Genomic DNA, 22,932 nt, shown 5'->3' with positions numbered 1-22,932 from the left:
AAGAGGCAGGTTTATTGCTCATGCCCCTCTCAGCCTCTGTCCTGTGGTTCAATACCTGCAATGCTGCAGATAAGCTGTTTTTTCTCCTCTCTGCATTATGACAAATCAGGCCAGGCGGTGTGTCGTTCAGCGCCACGCACATAACGCGCTGGATGCACGCAGACAGCATGCTGGGAGAACTGAAGCTCGATTAGACGAATGAGATCTTATCTAACAAACTCTGATTACTCTTTTTCAGCGTTTTTCCTATTCCTATCTGGAACTTTAACATACTTAACATCGGGATCGCTTCAAATACAACTTGAGTCTAAATTGTTGATGTAGGGCTGAAAAGTCTATTTTTTGAACATAGATATTTTTAGATTTTTAGATACTTGAATATTTTTTTATTCGATTTTTAGACAAATAAGCACATTTCCTCAAAAGCAAGGTAAAGTAAATATTTTATTGTTAAGTAAAATTATATATTTAAATAGTGAAGTTTATTCGAGTAATGACAATTTAAAGAGAACTATCTTTGAGAATAATTATAATTTCAGTCTATGAAAACGAAAAAGATGTTTTTTACACATTAAAGTTGAGGACATGTGCTTAATTGTCACGGGTGTGCCAGGGTGTGCCTGTGCCACCCACAGTGGCAGCTGGCACACTTAAAAATAGATGCAGAATTATTTTTTATAGTCTCAATAAAAAATGTTTACTAAACTTGGGCTATTGTTGTTTACTTAGAATATATATATATATATATATATATATATATATATATATATATATATATATATATATATATATATATATATATATATATATATATATATATTTTTTTTTTTTTTTTTTTTTTCCGCGACTCGGTTGATTCAGATCGGCACTTCGGAGCCTGTTCGCGACTCGGTTGATTCAGATCGGCACTTCGGAGCCTGTTCGCGACTCGGTTGATTCATATCGGACCTTCGCGACTCGGTTGATTCAGATCAGGACTTCGGAGCATGTCCGCGACTCCGTTGATTCAGATCGGCACTTCGGAGCCTGTTCGCGACTCCGTTGATTCAGATCGGCACTTCGGAGCCTGTTCGCGACTCCGTTGATTCAGATCGGCACTTCGGAGCATGTTCGCGACTCGGTTGATTCAGATCGGCACTTCGGAGCATGTTCGCGACTCGGTTGATTCAGATCGGCACTTCGGAGCCTGTTCGCGACTCGGTTGATTCACGCGTAACGCGTGCGCGCACAGCGTTTGAGCCCAATACATGCCTCCCACAAATTGAGACTGTCACGCATAATCAATGCTTGCTCAAAAAAAGTTGGTCGCTATATTTGGAGTCACCAACCCGTCGATCGCGGTCGACAAGTCGATCTTGGAAGCATTTTAAGTCGATCGCGAAGATTTTTCAAAATCTGAGAAAAAAAGGTGCGAGCCTCCGGTGCATGTTGGGATGTGCAAGCCTCCGCAGTCTGCGCGCGCACCTCCCAAAACAGACGAGACATTTATACTTGAAACAACTGTTTTAGACTGAAAACCAGACCATACAACTGATTTAGACGCGGGTGCCGGTGTGATGAGATGTACTAATATCCGTCTGCTCGGGCATGATTGTTTTAGGCCTGTAATTGATTGATTATTGAGGTAATAGGGATGGCACGGTTTGCTGAAATAAAAAAAACAAACCGTTCGGTTCACCACACACGGTTCGCACGAGCTTCAACTTAAATCTGACAAAGCATCTGTAATATCATCTGTAATATGGCTTGCTATAAATGGCACGTAAAAAAACAGGGTTCAGGTAATAAATGTCTCTGTTGATGCATGCGCATTCTGGCTTCCCAGACATTGCAAAAACATGAAAAAAAGATCTATATTGAGCAACTACAATTCATTTTAATCCTATAATTATATATTATAATTTATTTAAAGTGAATAAATTGCAATGAAAAATAAACAAAATGAAATAGCTAACGTTCAAAATTATCGTATTTGGAAGAAAATTATTACATTTAACAATTAACTACATTTTGACACGACCTGCTTATTAACGCTAGGAGTAAGGTTGGACGGAAGCAGCGTGACAAAAATACTATCCCATAATTTTGCACAGTAATCTGACAATAAATGTGACACACCCAGATTTACATATGCACACCCAGAGTCTCTTTTCTGGCTACACTACTGGTCAATATATATATTACATTGAGTAAAAGTTTTTGCATGAACTTGAGTTTTACTCCTGGCTTCAGTTAAAATGTCCACATATAAGACCCTATAATAAAAATAATATTTTTATTATTACTAAACATGACCTGGATACTTATTTGTGAGATTCACCCTCAGAAAATCAAACAAAGCATGATTTTACCACAGAACTAGTCAACAAAGTCCTTATAACCTGCAATTCTACTGTACAGTATATTCTTGTACACTTGTTCCATACACCATGAGTGCAAGAACAGACAAGTCTTTTATCAGTCTTTTAAATGTAACCAAACATAACCTGAGTGCACAGGATTCACCACTGGATGGCATTCATAGCTGAAACATCTGGCAAAGTCTTCCAGCACAGTTTGCCCCAGTGCTTTAAGTGGCCCAAAAGAGGTGCCGGTACTCTTTTATAGCCAACTAAAAAATATATATATATATATATATATTTTTTTTTAATGACTCCCCTCATCTCGAGGTAACAACAACTATGTTGAAGGGGTTTTATATGCAGTCAACATATAAATCCTTTTATTAGTTTGTGGATTTGCTTGAGCTAGAAAGAACTACTGAACATAAATAAAATGTGCAAAAGGATTTTGAAAAAATACCATTAGAAAGATCTACTGCATTACTTCGCTCCGAACTCCCAAACTGACTCAAATGATTCGCGAACCAGCTACGAACTCCCGAACTGATTCAAATTATTCGCGTTCCCCGAACTGACTCAAATGATTCGCGAACCCGCTACGAAATCCCGCACTGATTCAAATGATTCGCGATCCCACTCCGAACTCCCGAACTGATTCAAATGATTCGCGATCCCCGAAGTGACTCCAATGATTCGCGAACCCGCTACGAAATCCCGCACTGATTCAAATGATTCGCGATCCCACTCCGAACTCCCGAACTGATTCAAATGATTCGCGATCCCCGAACTGACTCAAATGATTCGCAAACTCGCTTTGAACTCCCGAACTGACTCAATTGATTCGCGAACCCGCTACGAACTCCCGAACTGATTCAAATGATTCGTGATCACCAAACTGACTCAAATGATTCGCGATCCCACTTTGAACTCCCGAACTGACTCAAATGATTCGCAAACCCGCTACGAACTCCCCAACTGACTCAAATGATTCGTGAACCCGCTACGAACTCTCGAATTGATTAAAATGATCTGCAAAGCCGCTCCGAACTCCCAAACTGACTCAAATGATTTGCGATCCCCAAACTGTTTCAAATGATTCGCGCTCCATACTCTGAACTAGGAAGAATTAGGAAGCGTGCTATGTGAAGGGCGCTCTGAAAAGCATAGACAGTAAAAGAAATGGACACAGCGACCCCATTGGAACTCAATTGAGACAAGTGAAGCCCATTTTTAGTGTTTTTTAGCACTTCCGTTTCTGACGCGCAGACTCAAGCGAAGCTTGACGACGTCAGCAACCTGTCTGCCAGATGTAAATCTTCTAAGTGGCTGTGCGTGCAAACTGCCATCGTTAATCTTGCAGAGACGGCGAGCTTGAGCAGGGAGTTCTTTGTCGTGAGTGAGCAGGAGTAAGTATTCTGATTAATTATTTTGTATAGTATTTTAAATTGTAACGCCAGTACGCCATATTAAGTTAATTGCCTGCGAGCTTCTCCTCCTGTCTGTACGGTAATGCGACAGAGAGACGAGTGGTTATGACGCAATCGTTAGCCTATTTTTTACCAAAACCGTTTATACGGGGCCATAATGTGACATAGAAGGTAATGGAATGGTAATGTGCACAAACTACTAGCTACTACTAAATATTGTAGAAACATAATTTTCTGTAAAGTTGCTTTGTAACGATTTGTTTTGTAAAAAGTGCTATACAAATAAACTTGAATTGAATTGAATTGAATGGAGCCCTTTATACATTGTCGTGTATCTTTATAAATAAATAATGGACAAACGGAGTCTTTAAACGCCTCAGATGTAAAGTTATTCGCTGTCAAAGTGACGCCAAAATGAATGGGAGTCAATGGGAATGCTAATGCAAGTGAAGTTCTGCTAAAAGATGGCAGCCCCCACCCGACTTCAACTTCCGGTCGAGTTCCTTGCCCCCTGCTGAAAAGCGGCAGCACAGGCCAACTTACCAACAAGCTTATTTAGGCCAAAAAGAAAAAAATCCCTGTGAGTTGTTTTTATTTTACTTTTATACTAGACAAACACTACCTGGCCACCTTGTTTAAAATGCATGCAAAACCAGTAGTTTAACAGCAACAAGTTTGACCTGCCAGCAGTTTAATTCTTTAGAAACAAAGCTTGAAGTGTCTGTCATCAGCTGTTCAGACAAACAATATTTGGCAATACACAAATTCATGAAAACAAAAAAAAACACAAAACAAACATGAATTCAGATTAAACTTCCAAAGTTTTTTTACAGTGCAAAATGATGACAATCAAAAACAGAACTATGTACTAAAGTACAGAACTAGAGCTGTATATAATATAATGCAAGATAAATCTCAAACATACCGTCCAGTGAGAGCCAGTCGTGTTGAGAGGAGGGCAGGGCAGGCAGGGCACGGGCTTTATACTCAAACACCACTGAATTGGAGATGATTTGACTGCTGGCTGCCACCTGCAGGGTCACCAGGCCTGTGTCATGAGCTTTGAAATGAAATGAGACATAAATTAAGAATTTTATGCCTGCAAAGAAACAGATTACAGTTTGAAGTCCACACGTCTGCAAACCATTTACAACTGGTGGCTCAGAGTATTTTTGTTTTTATTTATTTATCTAGTTATGTAACAGCGGAATTTGAATAAGTTCTCTATGACAGCTGTTAAAGAACAGTCCTTTGTTTGTTCACAAAGACCACATGATATGTTCATGGACTACAGTATAGAGACTTAACAAATAAAGTTTCAAATAGTCTTTTTTTTTCAGCATGGAAAAAATTCCTAAAGAAGATGTTAGTTTGGGACCATTTGGCATACCGACTAAAGTAGTGGCCTCTTTCATTTTACTGAAATGTAGCTGCATCACTCTTTCCTTTTAAAAAGACTGAAGTGCTGAAATACCTGGGCAGTAACAACGTAACACCCCGGGCTGGATGAGGGAGGCTGGAACTGTTATCTGATCAAACAGACAGGTATATTCACTGCTGGCCTCCTGCCATGGACCAGTGATCAGCACCTTCACACCACCCTGAGAAATATATACCAACATTATATATAAATAAGCATAGCTTCTTTTTTATGTAAACTGTTAAAACTTGCAAAGTTGACATCACCTCACAAAATGGTTGGTAACATTTATTGTGCTTACATGGTCAGACTTTTAATGTGTCTAAATTTGCAATGTCACTACAAGAAATGCTGAAATAAAGCCCATCTCTGATGATTTTTTTTTTCAACAAGGAAAATGTCATAGAGAAAAACAACTAAGGGTTGTGAGAGCTGAAGAGTTGCTGTGGTGAGGTTTAATATCCCTCTGTCTATATTTGTCCGACTGCTTCCTTGCCAATGGGCATGTTAATGACAGGCTGAGCATGTGTCTCATGTGGCCCAGGGCCTTCTGGGACTAATATATACGTCACTTGTTGTTGTAGAGAAGACCTTGAATTTGGATTCAGCCCTCACAAGACTCAGATCTATTCCTGCATTAAACAGCTTGAGGCCAGTTCCCATGCTTTCACTTCACGGGTTTCCACAGAATTAAAAAACAATCATTCACAAATTCCTTCATGTACCTTCACCCAAAAATGAAAAATGTGCCACCGTTTACTAACCCTCAAGTTGTTTTAAAACCTGCATGAGCTTCTTTCTACTGTTGAACACAAAAGAAGATATTTTGAAGAATGTGTGTAACCAAACAGCTGATGGTAGCCATGGACCTCTATATGATTTTTTTCTGAACTACAGAAGTCAGTCGCTACCATCAACTTTTTGGTTAACAGCAGTTTTCAAAATATCTTTTTATTTACAACAGAACAAAGAAACTCATACAGTACAGGTTCGGAACAACTTGAGGGTGAGTAAATGATGACAGAATTGTATTGTTTGAGTGAACCACTCCTTTAATATTATCTACTAATAACAGAGCATCAATAATTTTACTATTTTTAAATCCATTCCACAAAATTCTACAGATCTTCCCTCCAAATCTGTTCACAAATTGCAAAAAAAAGACCCACACATTTGCTTTTCAACTCTTCTGCCCCCTGGTGGATATTTTAGCATACATCTATAGCAGTTGAAAGTTGTTTTATTTGTTTGTTTTTTAGGTCTGCAGACCTGTCAGAACCTTACCTCAGGATAAGACCACTCTGGAGAATAGTCTGTCACAACAAACAGTCTTCCGGTAGCCTGTAACATTCCCATGTTTCCGTGCGCCACAGCTGCTGACACGGCCTCGGCCACCTGCATGTATGCCAGTTGTCCTGCCTCGCCTGCCACCGCACCAGCCTGCGTAGACTGAGGGCTGCAACAGGGCTGCAGGCAGAGGTCTGCTGAATTGTACCCCCTTGCCCCATGAGCTACTTCGTCTGCACCTTGTTGCGCAGCAGTTCCAGAGGAGACCTGCCCCTCTGTTCCCGAGTGGGTCATTAGCTGATGGCTGTAGAGAGCACTGCTGCCAGCCACTACTGCCGTACCGCTTCCACCCTCCACTGAAATGAAGTCATTGATAAGATCTGAGAACTGATTCCCGAAGGAAACGTCAAAATGGTCCAGGCTGATCTCCATGGAGCCACCTCCATTGGTTCCACTACTGCCCAAGCTCTGGTGGGTGCCAACGGTGCTAAAAAGCCCCTGCACCAAACCGGCTCCTTGCAGGAGCGGCTGGAGCTGTTGATGGGGGCTGTTTGTGGTTCCATTTCCTTCGGTGTCATTGCACAGCGTTCCACCTTCTGCCCTTGCGCTCGCTCCTCCAGATCCTGGCCCGACTCCACCACCTTCCGTTGGTTGCTGGAGGTAGTGCTCTGCGCCAGCTACACCCTCAGTTTCTCCTCCTTCTCTAGGCTGCAAGTGGTCCCCATTCGAGTCCTTCTCTTGAACACTTCCTTCTCCTTGTTCTGCTTCTATTGGCTGTTCCAAACCACCCACTTCTTCGTGCTCCTGACCTGGGGTTGGAAAGCGGTTCTGGTACTGAAGAAGCTGGAGTGACCCAGCCTGTCCATTCCGTTCGGTGGGAGAGCCGCCGTTGCAGTTAGAGGCAGTGTGCTGGTTGGGGTGGGGATGGTGATGGTGGTGGAGATGCCCATTAGTTCCTGTTGAGTCTGTCTTGACGACAGACAGGCCCATGTAGGCATTGGAGTCGTGAGAGTTCTGGGTCGAACTGGAGTTGTTCTGGTGTGTCTGGGACTGTGGAGAACCGTGCAGAAAGAAGCTGGGGGAGTGACTCTGGTGGGCCAGGTGAGAGCCAGAGATAGATTGGCTATAGGCCGCTGCTTCCATAACACTAGATGGATAGTCTTGCTTGGCATCAATCGCACTGAAATCCATCTGCTCGAGGGTAGTGCTGGGACTGAGTCCACCTCCAGACGGCAGCAGTGAACCAGTGGCAGTCAGAGCCAGGGAGTTTTGGGCAGAACCGCCGTTCGTGGAACCAGAGACACCAACAGCACCGCTCACCACTTCTCCAACCTGATAGCCACCCTCTTTAGCCAGCTGTTGTTCAAATGACATGTCCTCCGTTTTGATGTTCTTCACCAGAGAGGCGTTGAAGCCATAACCGTCGTCGCCGACTGGTGGGGAACACCGCAGCCCTCCATTACTGCAGCTGCTCCTGTTGCTCTCCTCAGTTTTCATCCCGTTTCCTCCATAGGTCTGACCTTGCTTGGGGTTGTTAAGGAAGCAATCGGGATCAAAATTCATACTGGTCTCGGGCAGCTTGATACTTCCAGATTCCAGGTTACTAGACAGCACCAGTTCTTCAGACACACTAGCTGCAGATAGCATAGAAAGTCCGTCCGTGGATCCTGCGTCTGATAAACCCACTCCAACCGCTCCAGCAAAGCCAAATTTGTGACTGTCGGCTGTCACTGCTAAGACCAGACTGCTTGAGGCTGTGTCAGGACCCAAGAGGTGAGTGTTGGGGTCTACAGAAGGGGACATGCTATAGACAGGGTCTCCAGAGACCTCTGACATGAATACAGTAGTGGACTGAGATAGGCTGCTCATTACCGAGGCTACGTGGCCCATTCCTGTCACCACAGGACTGTCGGCCATATCAGGATCAGAGTTTAGCCCACTGCTAATAGAGACCGGTGAGCTCTGGGTGGTATCTGGCACCTCCACCTGGTTGGATGAGGACACCTCCATGCTGTTCTGGTGGAGCAGTGCTGGCTTGTGCACCTTGCCGTTCCTTTTCTCTCGGCTGCCCGTTCCACCGGCACTGTCGCCCCCTGCCCTGCCATTTTTGCCCCTGCCATGGCTATGCTCCGTCTTTCCCTCTGAAACATCGTTGTTTTGAACCTCGGAGTGGGTGCTGCTGTAGGCGCCTCCGGTACGTGGGTCCACTTTCGGAGAGATGATACGGTGTTTGGCACTGTTGCATTTGTGATGCAGGCTGCTCCCAGCACCTACAGAGACAGAGTAGACACATTTTAAGTTACGTTATAATATGAATGTAACCTAAAAATAGCTCAACACATAAAGCTAAGCCATGCATTTTATTGGTTTATGAAAAGAGTTGTCCCTATGTTCACCAGAGAACTGAGAAATACTAATGTATATTTCAAATGAAGTGTTATTTTACATACGTAAGAAAAATTAATAAAAGAATAAGTGCAAATAAAAACGACTTAATTAAAATAGAACAAGTATAATACATTATAGCTAATAAAATGAAATAATTACAATTATATTCAAATAAAATATAATGTTGGAGGTTGTGAGTGAAGTGGCTTCATAACATTTTAAACTGTCTGAAAATATTTGTGATATTTTAGAAAATGTATTTTCTCTTGAATCAACACCGTCATATGTCAGTATGATTTTAGAGAAAATTAATGGATGGGTTTCATAATCAGTTTTGTTTACTGTAAATGCACTAATCAATGTCTGACAGTATAATCTGTGATGGAGGAAGGTTTGTACTCAGTTTTATCATTTTTACTTAACTCAATACCACCATCTACTGGCCATAATTTATTCTGAACCTGAAAAGATGAAGGAAAGGGCTCTCAGTAGTCCCATATGTCCAAATATTGAAATCTCTGACATAGCTGCAATGTCTAATATTATTGAGACTTTCATAAGTTTTTTTTGTTGTTTTGTTTTTTTCACTGTGAGAAACAGTTGTGCTGTAATACAGAGATATCATTTCAGGCCTGTTCCCTTACCCAGGTTTCCTGTGCAGAGGCAGTTATGAGTCCGGGGAGGTGGTTTGGTCTGGTGGCTGTCCAGAATTTGCTGCACGAGCTGCTCTGCTGAGAAGCCAGTGCTGCTGTTCCCATTGCTGCAAGTCCACTTGATGCCATGAACTGCCGGGAGAGAGGAGGAGACACAGACGTCAGCCAGACAGCCACACAGACCAGCACCTCGCCAGCACCCGAGACAGCCCAACTGCCCCAGCACCGTCTACACACTGCCACTCATCACCGGATGGATTCATCAAATGCTTAAGGAAAGTCTTCTGCCTTTTCCTACAGAAATGTTCCTGGCTGAAGCATCTGTGACATGCATGGGATTTCCTCTGATATTATTTTGTCAAACGACAGCATTTTAAACTAAAACCAGAAAGCTTTCTATGCATTTAACTTTCAGCATTTCAACGGGTTTCAAAGTTCAAGTTGTGAAAACAGTGATGTCATGCACATACGTGTTCACATAATATTTATATAATATTTCACATAATTACTGGCCTGGCATGCATAATGTAGTGTATATAATCATTTTCATGGATCCATGTGAACGGGGATTGTTTTGACAATATTGTTGCATGCATGTACAAAATGCAAAAATTGCTGTCATGTAATCATACCCTCAGTTTGAAAAAACAAAGTTGTGTTTGCAGTAACTCTCTTGCATGGGATTCTATGGTTCAAAGGTTTAAAAGCAGAAAGTACTAATATATATATATATATATATATATATATATATATATATATATGTTTGTTCATATATATTCACATATATTTGTTGTCTAAATAATGAAAACATCTGCATAACAATAATTTGGAAATATTAAATATAACCTGGCCTAAATGTAATCCAATGACTAGTTTGCATTTTTGAGCTTGTAGGATTTGTAGGATTTAAACATGGTAAAATGCCTTAAATGGAATATTAATGCATTAAAAATTAAGCCAAAAGTCAAATTAATTATTAAATAAATAATATTCAGGGGCTTGAGGATGTGTATAACTTTAATTCTCTCAAAATCTTAACTACAGAGTTCTGTCAGTGCAGATTTCACATAAACCTGCAAAAAACTTTGCACAGACAGGATTATTAAAACAGAGTTATTAATTAAGTATACTGTTACATTAGTCCATGTTCATGCATATAATGTATATTAAGGATTTATGCAGTGCCTTAGCCCACAGACCTTTACTGTAAGTGCATTACTGTACACAAGCACCCCCCTCCTTAAAATGATGTTCTCTAGTAAATGACTAAATGTCACAGATGCTACTCATAGAGTGTAAAACTTGCATTCTTGCAACTTGGAACATTCCCAAAGTGCCACAGAAACGCTCTACTTCCTTTTAATGAAGAACTCAGAAGTAACCTCGGATAAACAGGTGCTGTTTTACTACAACAGCCCCAAAACAGTATAGCAATGTAGTCTCACAAAGCGAAGGAATGCAACACTGACATCTGCTGGACATTTTGAGACACCACAACTAACTCAGTCCACACGCCTTTTTTCCTCTCTCTTTTCTGTCTCATGTGCAGGATGTTTTAGTAATGAGGCTCTGGGTGCTGGTTTAATCAGATGAAAGCATCACAGATCTATATGAGCAGAGTGACAGTGACTAAAGTCATCTTGTTTGCTTCTTCTAATAGAAAACACAGCATGGAACTGTGCGCTCCCATCTACTGAGAACACCATTTTTCATCTTTCAATCCAGAAATAAACATCACAGTCATCTGACACAATCCAATTAGAGACACTCAGAGAAGAACTTCATGATTTTAGTCAATACAAATCAGTTTGTCTCAGCGACAGAGTTGTATTACACAGTTGCTTACATATACATCATGAACATTCATATGTGAATGTGTATACACAAACAAACACACACACACACACACACACACATATTCATATGTATGTGTGTGTGTGTGTGTATATATATTATGCACTGTAGATGATGGAAACTTCAAACTCTTTGCAATTTTTCTCTGAGAAACTCCTTTCTGATATTGCTCCACTATTTTTCACAGAAGCATTGGGGGAATTAGTGATCCTCTGCCCATCTTGACTTCTGAGAGACACTGCCACTCTGAGAGGCTCTTTTTATACCCAGTCATGTTCCCAATTGACATAATAAGTTGCCAATTGGTCCTCCAGCTGTTCTTTATATGTACATTTAACTTTTCCGGCCTCTTATTGCTAGCTGTCCCAACTTTTTTGGAATGTGTAGATCTCATGAAATCCAAAATGAGCCAATATTTCAAACGACATTTCAAAATGTCTCCCTTTCAACATTTTATATATTATCTATATTCTGTTGTGAATAAAATATAAGTTTATGAGATTTGTAAATTATTCCATTCCTTTTTTACTCACAATTTGTACAGTGTCCCAACTTTTTTGGAATCAGGTTTGTAAATGAATTAAATCTTTTATAAATTCTTTATTAAATTAACGAGAATCTAAATATCTAAGTTATATCTGAGTTTATTTATCTATTTATTTTAGTATCTTCTGTTTTGGATTGGGTGTATGTTAAAGTTTTAGTATTTGTTTTGTGTGTCTGTTTTTGTCATTTTTTAATAATGATGATGAAATGAGTGTACATTTATTTTTATTTCAGTTTCAGTTATTTTAGTACATCTGGTAAATGTAAATGTAAAGGATAAATGTTTTGGAAAAAAATAAACTAATTTTATACTTTTTTTTTGTTATAGCTTATTTTGTTTCAAAACATAATTTTTTTAATGGTTTTAATTAATTATAATAACTCCACTGAGAATAACTTGCATTACACCTAAAAGCAAAATACTCTGAAAAGTAAATGAAGGGGAAATGTGTTACATTTATATAAGGATAAAATAAGTTACATTTTCCTTATTCAGTATATCAATGGTTTTGCAATTCTTTCGCTGACTTTTAAAGATATGATATATGATAAAGATATTTACCTGAATTACACAAATCTAACCAGAATGCCCCTTTTCTGCCCCAGCACATATATGGGGCACATCAGGGCCATTTTATCTGAATGGACTGTGTCATTAAAAATACATGACTGCTGAGAGCAGCCAGCCACCTGGACGTTTGAGTTCTAGTTTAGAGTCCTTTCACCAGAAGGTGGCAGTCCTGCACCATCATTGAGTTTCACTCGGGAAGGTCATTCAAAGAGATGATGATGATGATGGTGATGTAGGAAGCATCATCCTGCCCTTTCAGAGCTGCACTACCATATCACGAAGTTAATGACTCATTGATGTGTATTCAGATTTAAAAGTCATTCTAATATTACAAGAATAATAACTGCTGTGAACGTACAGAGTGTCAATGTGTGAGCACTGATGGTGTATAACAAGGTCAGCTGGTTCTGCACAGTTAAAAACACAGGAGACTAAAGAATGGGGAGGTTTTTTTTTTACTGACTTTGAGATTTTTTTTGACACTTTAAAATGTCTGAATGTCACTGTATTAGATAAAAATATGAAAGCAAATCTAATGCAATAACATTTAGATATTTTAAGTGTGATTTAAGTGTCCAAATACTATCTGAGACCACTGTAGATACAGATTAGGCCTAACCGTCTCTGAAATAACCATAAATATATAGCTATTAAATAAATAAAATACATTAACAGGATTATATATATATAAAATAATAATAATAAAACCTAAACAATATAATTTGTGAATAAAATATTCATTTATTTAAACTATATTCATTAAGTTTTTATTTCATAGATAATTATATACATTCGTATAAAAGAATTTAAAATATATATTGAGTTAATATTCAGATTAATTCATTATAATTATAATTTAAAATAATACATATAATTATAAAAAATACTGATTAGAATTCAAATCTAAAATTTTATAATATATTTCAAAATTGTTTTCCAATCAAGCTACAAATCTGTGAAATTATTTAAAAGTATAAAAATTATATTTAATTGTGCATATTTAGGTTAAACAAAATATATATAATAAATTACATGCTGTCTACACTGTCTACAAAAAAGGGTTCATTGGGGTTCTATATAGAACCATAGGTTCTATAATGACAAGAAAGAACCCTGTTGGCACAAAGGTTCTTTAGGCTACAATATATAGTGATATTCTCAACGTTACCCAGAAAACAGGATACAGGTTTAACTCTTTCGAAATACTTCTGCTAAATGTTACACTGTCAGACATGCAAAATAAATCGTAACGTATCTCTTATTCTGGCTACTGTGTATAGACCACCAGGGCCGTATACAGAATTCCTAAAAGAATTTGCAGATTCTGGTTACAATTGATAAGGCGCAAACCATGGGAGATTTTTATATTCACATTGATAATACAAATGATGCATTAGGACTTGCGTTTACTGACCTGATAAACTCTTTTGGAGTCAAGCAAAATGTCACCGGGCCCACTCATCATTTTAATCATACACTAGATTTAATTATATCTCATGGAATTGATCTTACTGCTATAGATATTGTACCTCAAAGTGATGATATTACAGACCATTTCCTTGTATCGTGCATGCTGCGTATAACTGATATTAACTATATGTCTCAGCGATACCGTCTGGGCAGAACTATTGTTCCAGACACCAAAGAAAGATTCACAAATAACCTGCCTGATCTATCTCAACTGCTATTTGTACCCAAAAATACACATGAATTAGACGAAATGACTGACAACATAGGCACTATTTTCTCTAATACATTAGAAGCTGTTGCCCCGATCAAATTGAAAAAGGTTAAAGAAAAACGCACTGTGCCATGGTATAACAGTAATACTCACTCTCTCAAGAAAGTAACTCGTAGTCTTGAACGCAAATGGAGAAAAACTAACTTAGAAGTTTTTAAAATTGCATGGAAAAACAGTATGTCCAGCTATAGACAGGCTCTAAAAACTGCTAGGGCAGAGCATATACACAAACTCATTGAAAATAACCAAAACAATCCTAGGTTTTTATTTAGCACAGTGGCTAAATTAACAAATTACCAGATGCCACCTGATTCAAATATTAATAGTAATGACTTTATGAATTTCTTCACTGATAAAATAGATAACATTAGAAATACAATAGCGAATGTAGATTCTACAGCATCTAACACTTCAGTTTCATCCATCGCATCCAAAGATAAACTGCAGTGCTTTACAACCATAGGACAGGAATAGCTAAATAAACTTATCACTGTATCGAAACCAACAACATGTTTATTAGATCCTGTACCCACTAAATTACTGAAAGAGCTGTTACCTGTAGCCGAAGAACCGCTTCTCAATATCATTAACTCGTCGTTATCTTTAGGTCACGTCCCAAAACCATTCAAGCTGGCGGTTATCAAGCCTCTTATTAAGAAACCAAAACTAGATCCTAGTGTACTGGCAAATTATAGGCCTATTTCAAATCTTCCATTTATGTCTAAAATTTTAGAAAAAGTTGTGTCTGCTCAATTGAGCACCTTCCTGCACAAAAATGATCTGTATGAAGAATTTCAAGTTTCGGGCCCCACCATAGCACAGAAACTGCACTTGTTAAAATTACAAATGACCTGCTCCTTGCGTCAGATCAAGGCTGCATCTCATTTTAGTCTTACTTGATCTTAGTGCTGCGTTCGACACCATAGATCATGACATACTCATAGATCGATTACAAAACTAAACAGGTATTCAAGGGCAGGCTCTAAGATGACGATCGCTACCATTTTGTTTACTTAAATGGGGAGTCATCTCATTTTTCATCAGTAAAATATGGAGTGCCACAAGGATCCATCCTAGGTCCCCTTCTTTTTTCAATATACATGTTGCCCCTTGGTAATAATATTAGAAAATACGGAATTAGCTTCCACTGTTATGCTGATGATACTCAGCTATGTATCTCAACGAGACTAGATGAAACTTCTAAATTATCTAAGCTAACAGAGTGTGTTAAAAATGTAAAAGAATGGAGGACAAATAATTTTCTCCAATTAAATTTGGATAAGACAGAGATATTAATTATTGGACCAAAAAACACTACACATAATCTTGTAGATAACAATCTGCAACTAGACGGATGTACTGTTACTTCCTCTACAGTCAGAAATCTGGGTGTTATATTAGACAGCAATTTGTCTTTTGAAAATCATATTTCCCATGTTACAAAAACTGCATTCTTCCATCTTAGAAACATTCCCAAGCTACGAAACATGTTATCTGTTTGTGATGCAGAAAAGCTAGTTCATGCATTCATGACCTCTAGACTGGACTATTGTAATGCACTTCTAGGTGGTTGTCCTGCTTCTTCAATAAACAAGCTACAGGTAGTCCAAAATGCAGCAGCTAGAGTCCTTACCAGGTCAAGAAAATATTATCATATTACCCCAATTTTACAGTCTCTGCACTGGTACCTATTCAGTTCCATATCAGTGTCAAATTATCACTACTTACCTATAAGGCCCTAAATGGTTTAGCTCCAGCGTACCTAACTAGCCTTATTCCACGTTACAACCCATCATGCTCCCTAAGGTCACAAAACGCTGGACTTTTGGTAGTTCCTAGGATAGCAAAGTCCACTAAAGGAGGTAGAGCTTTTTCACGTTTTGCTCCCAAACTCTGGAATAGCCTTCCTGATAATGTTCGGGGTTCAGGCACACACTCTTTCTGTTTAAATTAAGATTAAAAACACATCTCTTTCGCCAAACATTTGAATAATGTATCTTAAAATGTGAGTGTAGTTGCATCTGATCAAATGCACATTCTTATTCTTTATCTTTGGTTAAACTAATTAATTTTACTTTGTTGGATCAGCAGCTATGCTAATGATGTCTCTATTTGTTTCTATGTTTTGCCACGCTAGGATTTACATAAGCTCCAGTCTGGATCCAGAACACCTGAGAAGAGATGATGCTGACTCTTATAGGACCTCAGATGATGCTAACCCTGAATCAACAACAGAACTAACAAATATTGCTCCAAGTGTGACTGCATCATATAATAATTATTAATTATCTTCACGAACCCGCTTTGAACTCCCGAACTGACTCAAATGATTCGCGAACCCGCTACGAACTCCCGAACTGATTCAAATGAGTTGCGATCCCCAAACTGACTCAAATGATTCGCGAACCCGCTTTGAACTCCCGAACTGACTCAAATGATTCGCGAACCCGCTACGAACTCCCGAACTAATTCAAATGAGTCGCGATCCCCAAACTGACTCAAATGATTCGCGATCTCCAAACTGACTCAAATGATTCGCGAACCCGCTACGAACTCCCGAACTAATTCAAATGATTCACGCTCCGAACTCCCAAACTGATTCAAATGATTCGCGAACCCGCTATGAACTCCCGAAATGATTCAAATGATTCAAATGATTCGCGATCCCTAAACTGACTCAAATGATTCGCGAACCCGGTTTGAACTCCCGAACTGACTCAAATGATTCGCGAACCCGCTCCGAACTCCCAAACTGATTTAAATGATTCGCGAACCCGCTACGAACTCCCGAACTGATTCAAATGAGTCGGGATCCCCAAACTGACTCAAATGATTCGCGAACCCGCTTTGAACTCCCAAAAATTACTCAAATGATTCGCAAACCCGCTACGAACTCCCGAACTACATATTTTTTTAAGCACCCCTGGGCACCGCCATTGGCTAGCGGACCCCCACCTGCTGTTAGCATTCCATTGACTTCCATTCATTTTGGCATCACTTTGACAGCGATTAACTTTACATCTGCTTTTTAGTTTTTCATTATGCTATCCAAGCTATTTTATTAATGAATATTGCATTGATCTTGAAGTTTCTGTGGTCATGATTGTTTGTGAGTTGCGTGTGCAACCTAGCCAGAGAATTGGCCCTTACCACTGTGGTAAAAAATGGTTATTTTATTTTCAAGTTATTTCACAAATAATGTATATGTTTTCCAACTTGCAGGTATCAGTAAAGCTAACTCCGACTATAGTTTTTCATGAAGCTTCAAACCCCCTCCATGCAAAAAGAGCCAGCATCAATATGGAGGGTGCCAACATTTTGAGCGCAGAAATGGATGTGATGGAGGCAATGGAGTGACTCTTTGCTACTAATTTCATATTCAGTGTGGAATACCCCAAGCACATCACTCACATGATGAATTTTGTTGAGCAATACCTTGTTTAAACTCTTCAGAAGCCACTGTCCCAGTGCTCAAAATGTATAATCAATTATCATAATACTTTGATATTTCATGAATAGTGCTAATGTACATTTGTAGATTTGTACATTTTCATTATTTATGAGATTTTCTAAATGGTTGGTGTTTTAATGTTGATTTGTACATTTAAAGTCTTGAATATTTTAAATTACAGTAGCATTCTTTCAGTAATAGTAATTATTTTTGTTAATATAAATAAATGACTAGTTCTATGCACTTTGGGTGTGCTTTTTTCAGTATTCATGGGTGACTTTTTTTATGTGAATTACATTTTTACATTTTAGGGTCTTGATGTTTGTCACTTATATGAAATATTTAATCCGGAAAGGACAAAATAAATAATCATGAATGAACCATATAGAACCTTTTTCCTGGTTACGAAGATTGAACCCTTAAAAAGGGTTCTATATAGAACCTTTAGGGGTTCCAAATACGTAGCGCCTGATAGAATCTTTTAAGGTTCTATATAGAACCTTTTCTTCTAAGAGTGTATGAAATTATGGAACTAATGGAATTATTACATTTTGTTCAAAATGTCTTTTTTCCACCACAGAATTAATGGTGAGTCGATGCAAATGACATTTGTTGGTAAAAAAATTAATAAAAACGCTTTATAAACACAATATAAGAGGAACTGCTATGTTTTTATAATGTATTATCTAATGCAATGAGATTCAGTCTCATTGACTCAGTGACTTGAGGCCACTGTAGATACATATGAATCTTCTCTGAAATGACCAGGAATATATAGAAAAAAAAAAAACCTTGAACCAACTGAATATATATCTATCTCACTGTGTAGAGATGTGGTTTAACACTCACACATGGGTTTGAGCTGCCCGATGAGTTCTTCCTTAGTCCATTTGGCCCACTCTTTCTTATCTGTGTTGATGGAGCAGAGGATGGGCCCGCATGGTTTCCCACAATCCTCTATGGCGGGCACGTTCAGGTAGTGGACCAACACAATGTCAGGGTTCTGAAGAGAGAAATAAGAAAAAGAGAGAAGCTGATGAGATGAAAGACTGCATCTAATGAGGAAAGAAGGAAGTGAAGACAAAAGCGAGCGGAAATTGACACAGAAGGAGACCAGCGTCAGGACGAAAAGATAGTCCAAGCTTTTGAGCTTATGGAGAAGAATTAGGAAACATGTCTTGAATAAAACATGGTAAATCAGACACATACTGCAGCGGTGCGCTTAGATAGTGGTTTGATTGATTTTTATTATAACTAACTATATCAGAGTTGTAGTTTTTATGCATGTTCGGGGTGACTTTACCATTCAGACCAGTGTGTGGAGTTTTGAGTGCTTTGTAACATTCAAAGCTTCAATATTTAATTCCAATCAATTGATGTAGCCATTGACTTCCATTGTATTTGTTTCTATACTATGGAAGTCAAAGACTACTGTCAGCTTTCTTCAAAATATCTTATTTTGTGTTCAACAGAAAAAAAAAACAGATACAGGTTTGGAACAGTAAATGATGACAGAATTTTCAATTTTGAGTGAACTGTCCTTTTGTGATTATTTAAAATCAAAATGCATAATGTGAGCCGATCATAAATAAAACGCTAGCTATGAATTTACAGAATGAATGCAATTATTCCCAAAAGGTTGTTTCTTCCACAGCATTAATGGTAATTTGAAATGTGATGGAAATGAATGAATTTGATGCACGGGGGGAACAAAAAGGCTGAATTCTAAACACATTCATAATAATTTTACATTGCTGAGAATTGGTAGAGTACGGATTGCTGCTGTTTAGGTTCAGGGGTGGACCGTCATGCCTAATTTTCTTCTAACAATCATATGTTTCTATTCAAATCAAATGATATGAATTCATACAGAATTGCCACCTTATAAAATAGTTATATTTTTGTAACCATTGAGACAAGAATTGATGCATGACATGCAAGTACACTGATATATATTGGCAGCAGATTATATCAGTGAACAAATTAAAACTAGTGTAATATGGAAGTGTTTTATAGGAGTCCACAGGGCCAAAAGTGCATATAGTCAAAGAGACACCCATATACAGCATCTATAGAGAATGTGACACCACCCCCACCCACCCCACACACACACACACACACACACACACACACTCCAGAGAATCTCAGCCATGGTGGAGGAGCAAATGTGTTAAACGTCAGCTCTGCGAGATGTTTTGCGTTCAGTGACATGGAGGTGGGAGTCTTTAATTGGCAAGCACACGTGAAAACACAACAGTCTCCCATTCTTCGCCCGAACTCCCTGGAGCAGATGCCCCCAATTAACTTCCAAGTATTTACCAACATCAAAACACCGCAATTCATGCCAGCTCAGAATTACAGCCATAAATTATCCTAATTGACAGCATAAGAGTAATAGGTGTTGTTTAAAGCTCACTATAAGCATGAGTCGACTCGTGGGTGTGAAGGGGATTCGTGGAGCTTCGGGGGCAGAAATCCAGCAGCTTCGAATGACTAATCAAACTGAAATGCACAGATACACTCAAAGGACACGGCTGATACATGTAGCTATAGACTTAAACCAACAAGAAAAACACCCAGGAGTGGTGCGCATTTAACGTTCCTCTAGCCAAGAAAGTGGAAAACATTGAATCGAGCATCATGCCAACCCTGAAACAACTTAAACTACCAAATTATGCGAGAAGTTTAATTGCAACATATAATCATTGCAGTTTATAGTGTTCATCGTCTGTTTGATTTCGTCATTAACTTAATTTTACCGCCATATGTACATCAATTTGACAGTCTCCACTGACAAGCTACTACTAAATATATTCTAGAAACTTAATTTCCTGTAAAGCCGCTTGCAATTATTTTTATTGTGAAAAGCGGTATACAAATACATTTGAATTGAATTGAATGACCATTCATACACTACAAAAAATGATTTTCTTCCTCTAAATTTTTGTCTTTGTTTTCTATTACAACTGTTAAAATTAAACAACAACAACATCAACAACAACAACATTTAATTCGGATGCAAAATGACTTGATAATGATATATACTTTTGTATTCTGAAAAATTATCACAATTAAGTGAGTTTTTGCCAGTGTCAGGAAAATAAACTCAATTTAAAGGAAAAACAAGTTTATTTTTCTGATTCCATTGGCACATATTAATTTTTTTCTCGTTTAAAGCAAAAACACTTTAATTTGATGCATTTCCCAGAAAACAAGACAACAGCTTTGCATTGTCACATTTTTCCAGTAAATGTACCTTAAAAAAGTTCAGATATTTGTACTGGAAAACAAGACAAAAAAAAAAAAAAAAAAAAAAAAAAACAAGTAAGAAACTTAAATGGGAGAAATACAGCGCAAAAAACTGTTCTTACTCGGTATTTTTATCTTGTTGCTCAAGACAAATATCTAAACATTTTAAAATCAATATACATTTACTTAAGAAGCAAAATGACCTAAGAAATTAAGTTTTTTCTATTGATCAAAATAAGGTTTTGGTTAAAACAAGAAAACATATATTTCAGAAAAGTACACTTTAAATAAAACAAACTGGAAACTTAGGGAAAAGGAAGTTAATTTTTCAGACTTTTATGGAGTTTTTTTTCTTGTTTCAATAAAAAACAACATTTTGAATAATTTCTCAGAAAACATGTCAAGAATACACTTGTTTTTCTGCTGGAAAACATAACAGTATTGAGTAAGAATATAATTTGCATTGCTTGTTTTGCTCATATACAGGTAACTTTACCATTCTTGTTTTTCTCCCAAAAATTATCTAGTTTAGATGTGGTTGAGTAAAAAAAAGTTAGAATTCTATACAAATTTTTATATATATTTAGAAAAAAAATTGGATTTAAATGACTGAATGTTGTTGTTCTTATACTGTTTTTATTCTTATTTTTTATTCTGTTTCATTGTTATTTTGCTTTAATGACAATAAAGGAATCTCAAAGCAGACCTACATGGAGGGAAAGGATGGTGTGGAGCTCAAGAGAAATGTGGCGGCAGCAGCAGCTTGATTTTTGAAGCTTTGTCAATGTTAAACTGTCAATAATATTTTCCTCTGCTGCCACTTCTCTAACAATCTACATCCACGCTCTCCCTCCCTGCAAAACTCTGAGCTGATCGATGAGATACAGGCCAGTGCTCCACTTTAAAATCCATTCCTTTTGTCTAAACTTCACCTTTGGCTTTTAAATAGAGCCAGTCATTCAGCGCTCTATCCTGAAAGAGTAAGTACATCTCTCTCAAGGTCCATGAAAGATGGAATCAACTTCTCCTTTCTCGGCGTCTGTCCGATGGCTCCATTAGCATTTTAATATCGCAGCTTTAGCGACCAGATGGGAGACGGAAAAAAGCGAACACATTCAGGGATGTGTTTGCACAATACCTTTGGTAGATTTAAGGGGGAAAAGGCTGATTTCATCACAGTCTCAAACAAAGAGAGAAACTGGATTATTATTTGTTTGCCTTTCGAAGGCAAGATTTTACCGTTTTTGTGATAAAACTTCTACGCCAGCGTATTCGCCAACCCTCATGGTTTTCATGAGCAAGAACATGCTGGAAAAGGGGATGCAGTTGTTTAAAGGTGTCAGATGTTATACTTGCAACAGAAGGGACTTACATTCAGTCTCAGACCACATGATGCATATCGTTTGCTAAAAATAACACTTTTTTGGTCTGGTTTTATGCAATTTCAGGGACTCAGGGAGATTTGGATGATCTGTGCTTAATACTAGACCTGAAATCTGAGATTTGATTCGAAATATCTTCTAAGCAAACGCTAAATATGATAATAAGAAACAATATTTTGTCTTGTTTTTTAGTAAAAAGAAGCAAACATCCTTCCAGATGTATTTACATGAGAAACAAACTTACAGTCTTAAAAAAGTTATGAGCTTTATCCAAAACAAGAAGAAAAAAAGAAAAAATAATAACATTTGCCCATCTTGCTTGAAGGATGTTAAAACTTTTTTTTATTGGAAAAACATGTGGAAATAAAATATAGATTTTATGAGTTTTGGCAACAGGAGGGTCTAACCTAGTTTCAGTCTCAGTCCACTTGATGCTTATTTTCTGCAAAAATGGCAATTTTATCATCTAGTTTTATGCTATTTTAACCTTTTTTTTTTAAATATTATTTTATTTTTTAAATGAGCTGTAAATAATGCTAAACCTGTAATCTGCTGATTTTCTGCACCGCAATGGAAACCATGTGTTTAAAATTAATTTTTTAAATAAATGTTAATTTAATC

At 38.0% G+C, this 22,932-nt stretch overlaps 1 protein-coding gene across 9 annotated transcripts in view; it reads right to left on the bottom strand.

The window, feature by feature from the left end:
* Positions 1-22,932, bottom strand: part of camta1b (calmodulin binding transcription activator 1b) — a 275,092-nt gene that overhangs the window by 17,405 nt on the left and 234,755 nt on the right. For 8 of the 9 annotated variants that reach the window (XM_026221894.1, XM_026221889.1, XM_026221888.1 and 5 more), the window contains 5 exons: positions 18,530-18,683; positions 9,509-9,649; positions 6,474-8,746; positions 5,244-5,370; positions 4,695-4,829 (listed from right to left, as the gene is read on the bottom strand). In XM_026221894.1, the coding sequence (XP_026077679.1) occupies positions 4,695-4,829; positions 5,244-5,370; positions 6,474-8,746; positions 9,509-9,649; positions 18,530-18,683 (2,830 nt within the window). The remainder of the gene's footprint in view (positions 1-4,694; positions 4,830-5,243; positions 5,371-6,473; positions 8,747-9,508; positions 9,650-18,529; positions 18,684-22,932) is intronic. The other variant, XM_026221893.1, reaches the window with a different exon arrangement.

The sequence above is a fragment of the Carassius auratus genome, chromosome 36 (genome assembly GCF_003368295.1).
Source record: "Carassius auratus strain Wakin chromosome 36, ASM336829v1, whole genome shotgun sequence".
NCBI classification, from domain to species: Eukaryota; Metazoa; Chordata; class Actinopteri; order Cypriniformes; family Cyprinidae; genus Carassius; species Carassius auratus.
Note: the sequence above shows the minus strand (reverse complement) of the source record. Positions and strands in the feature narration are given on the sequence as shown.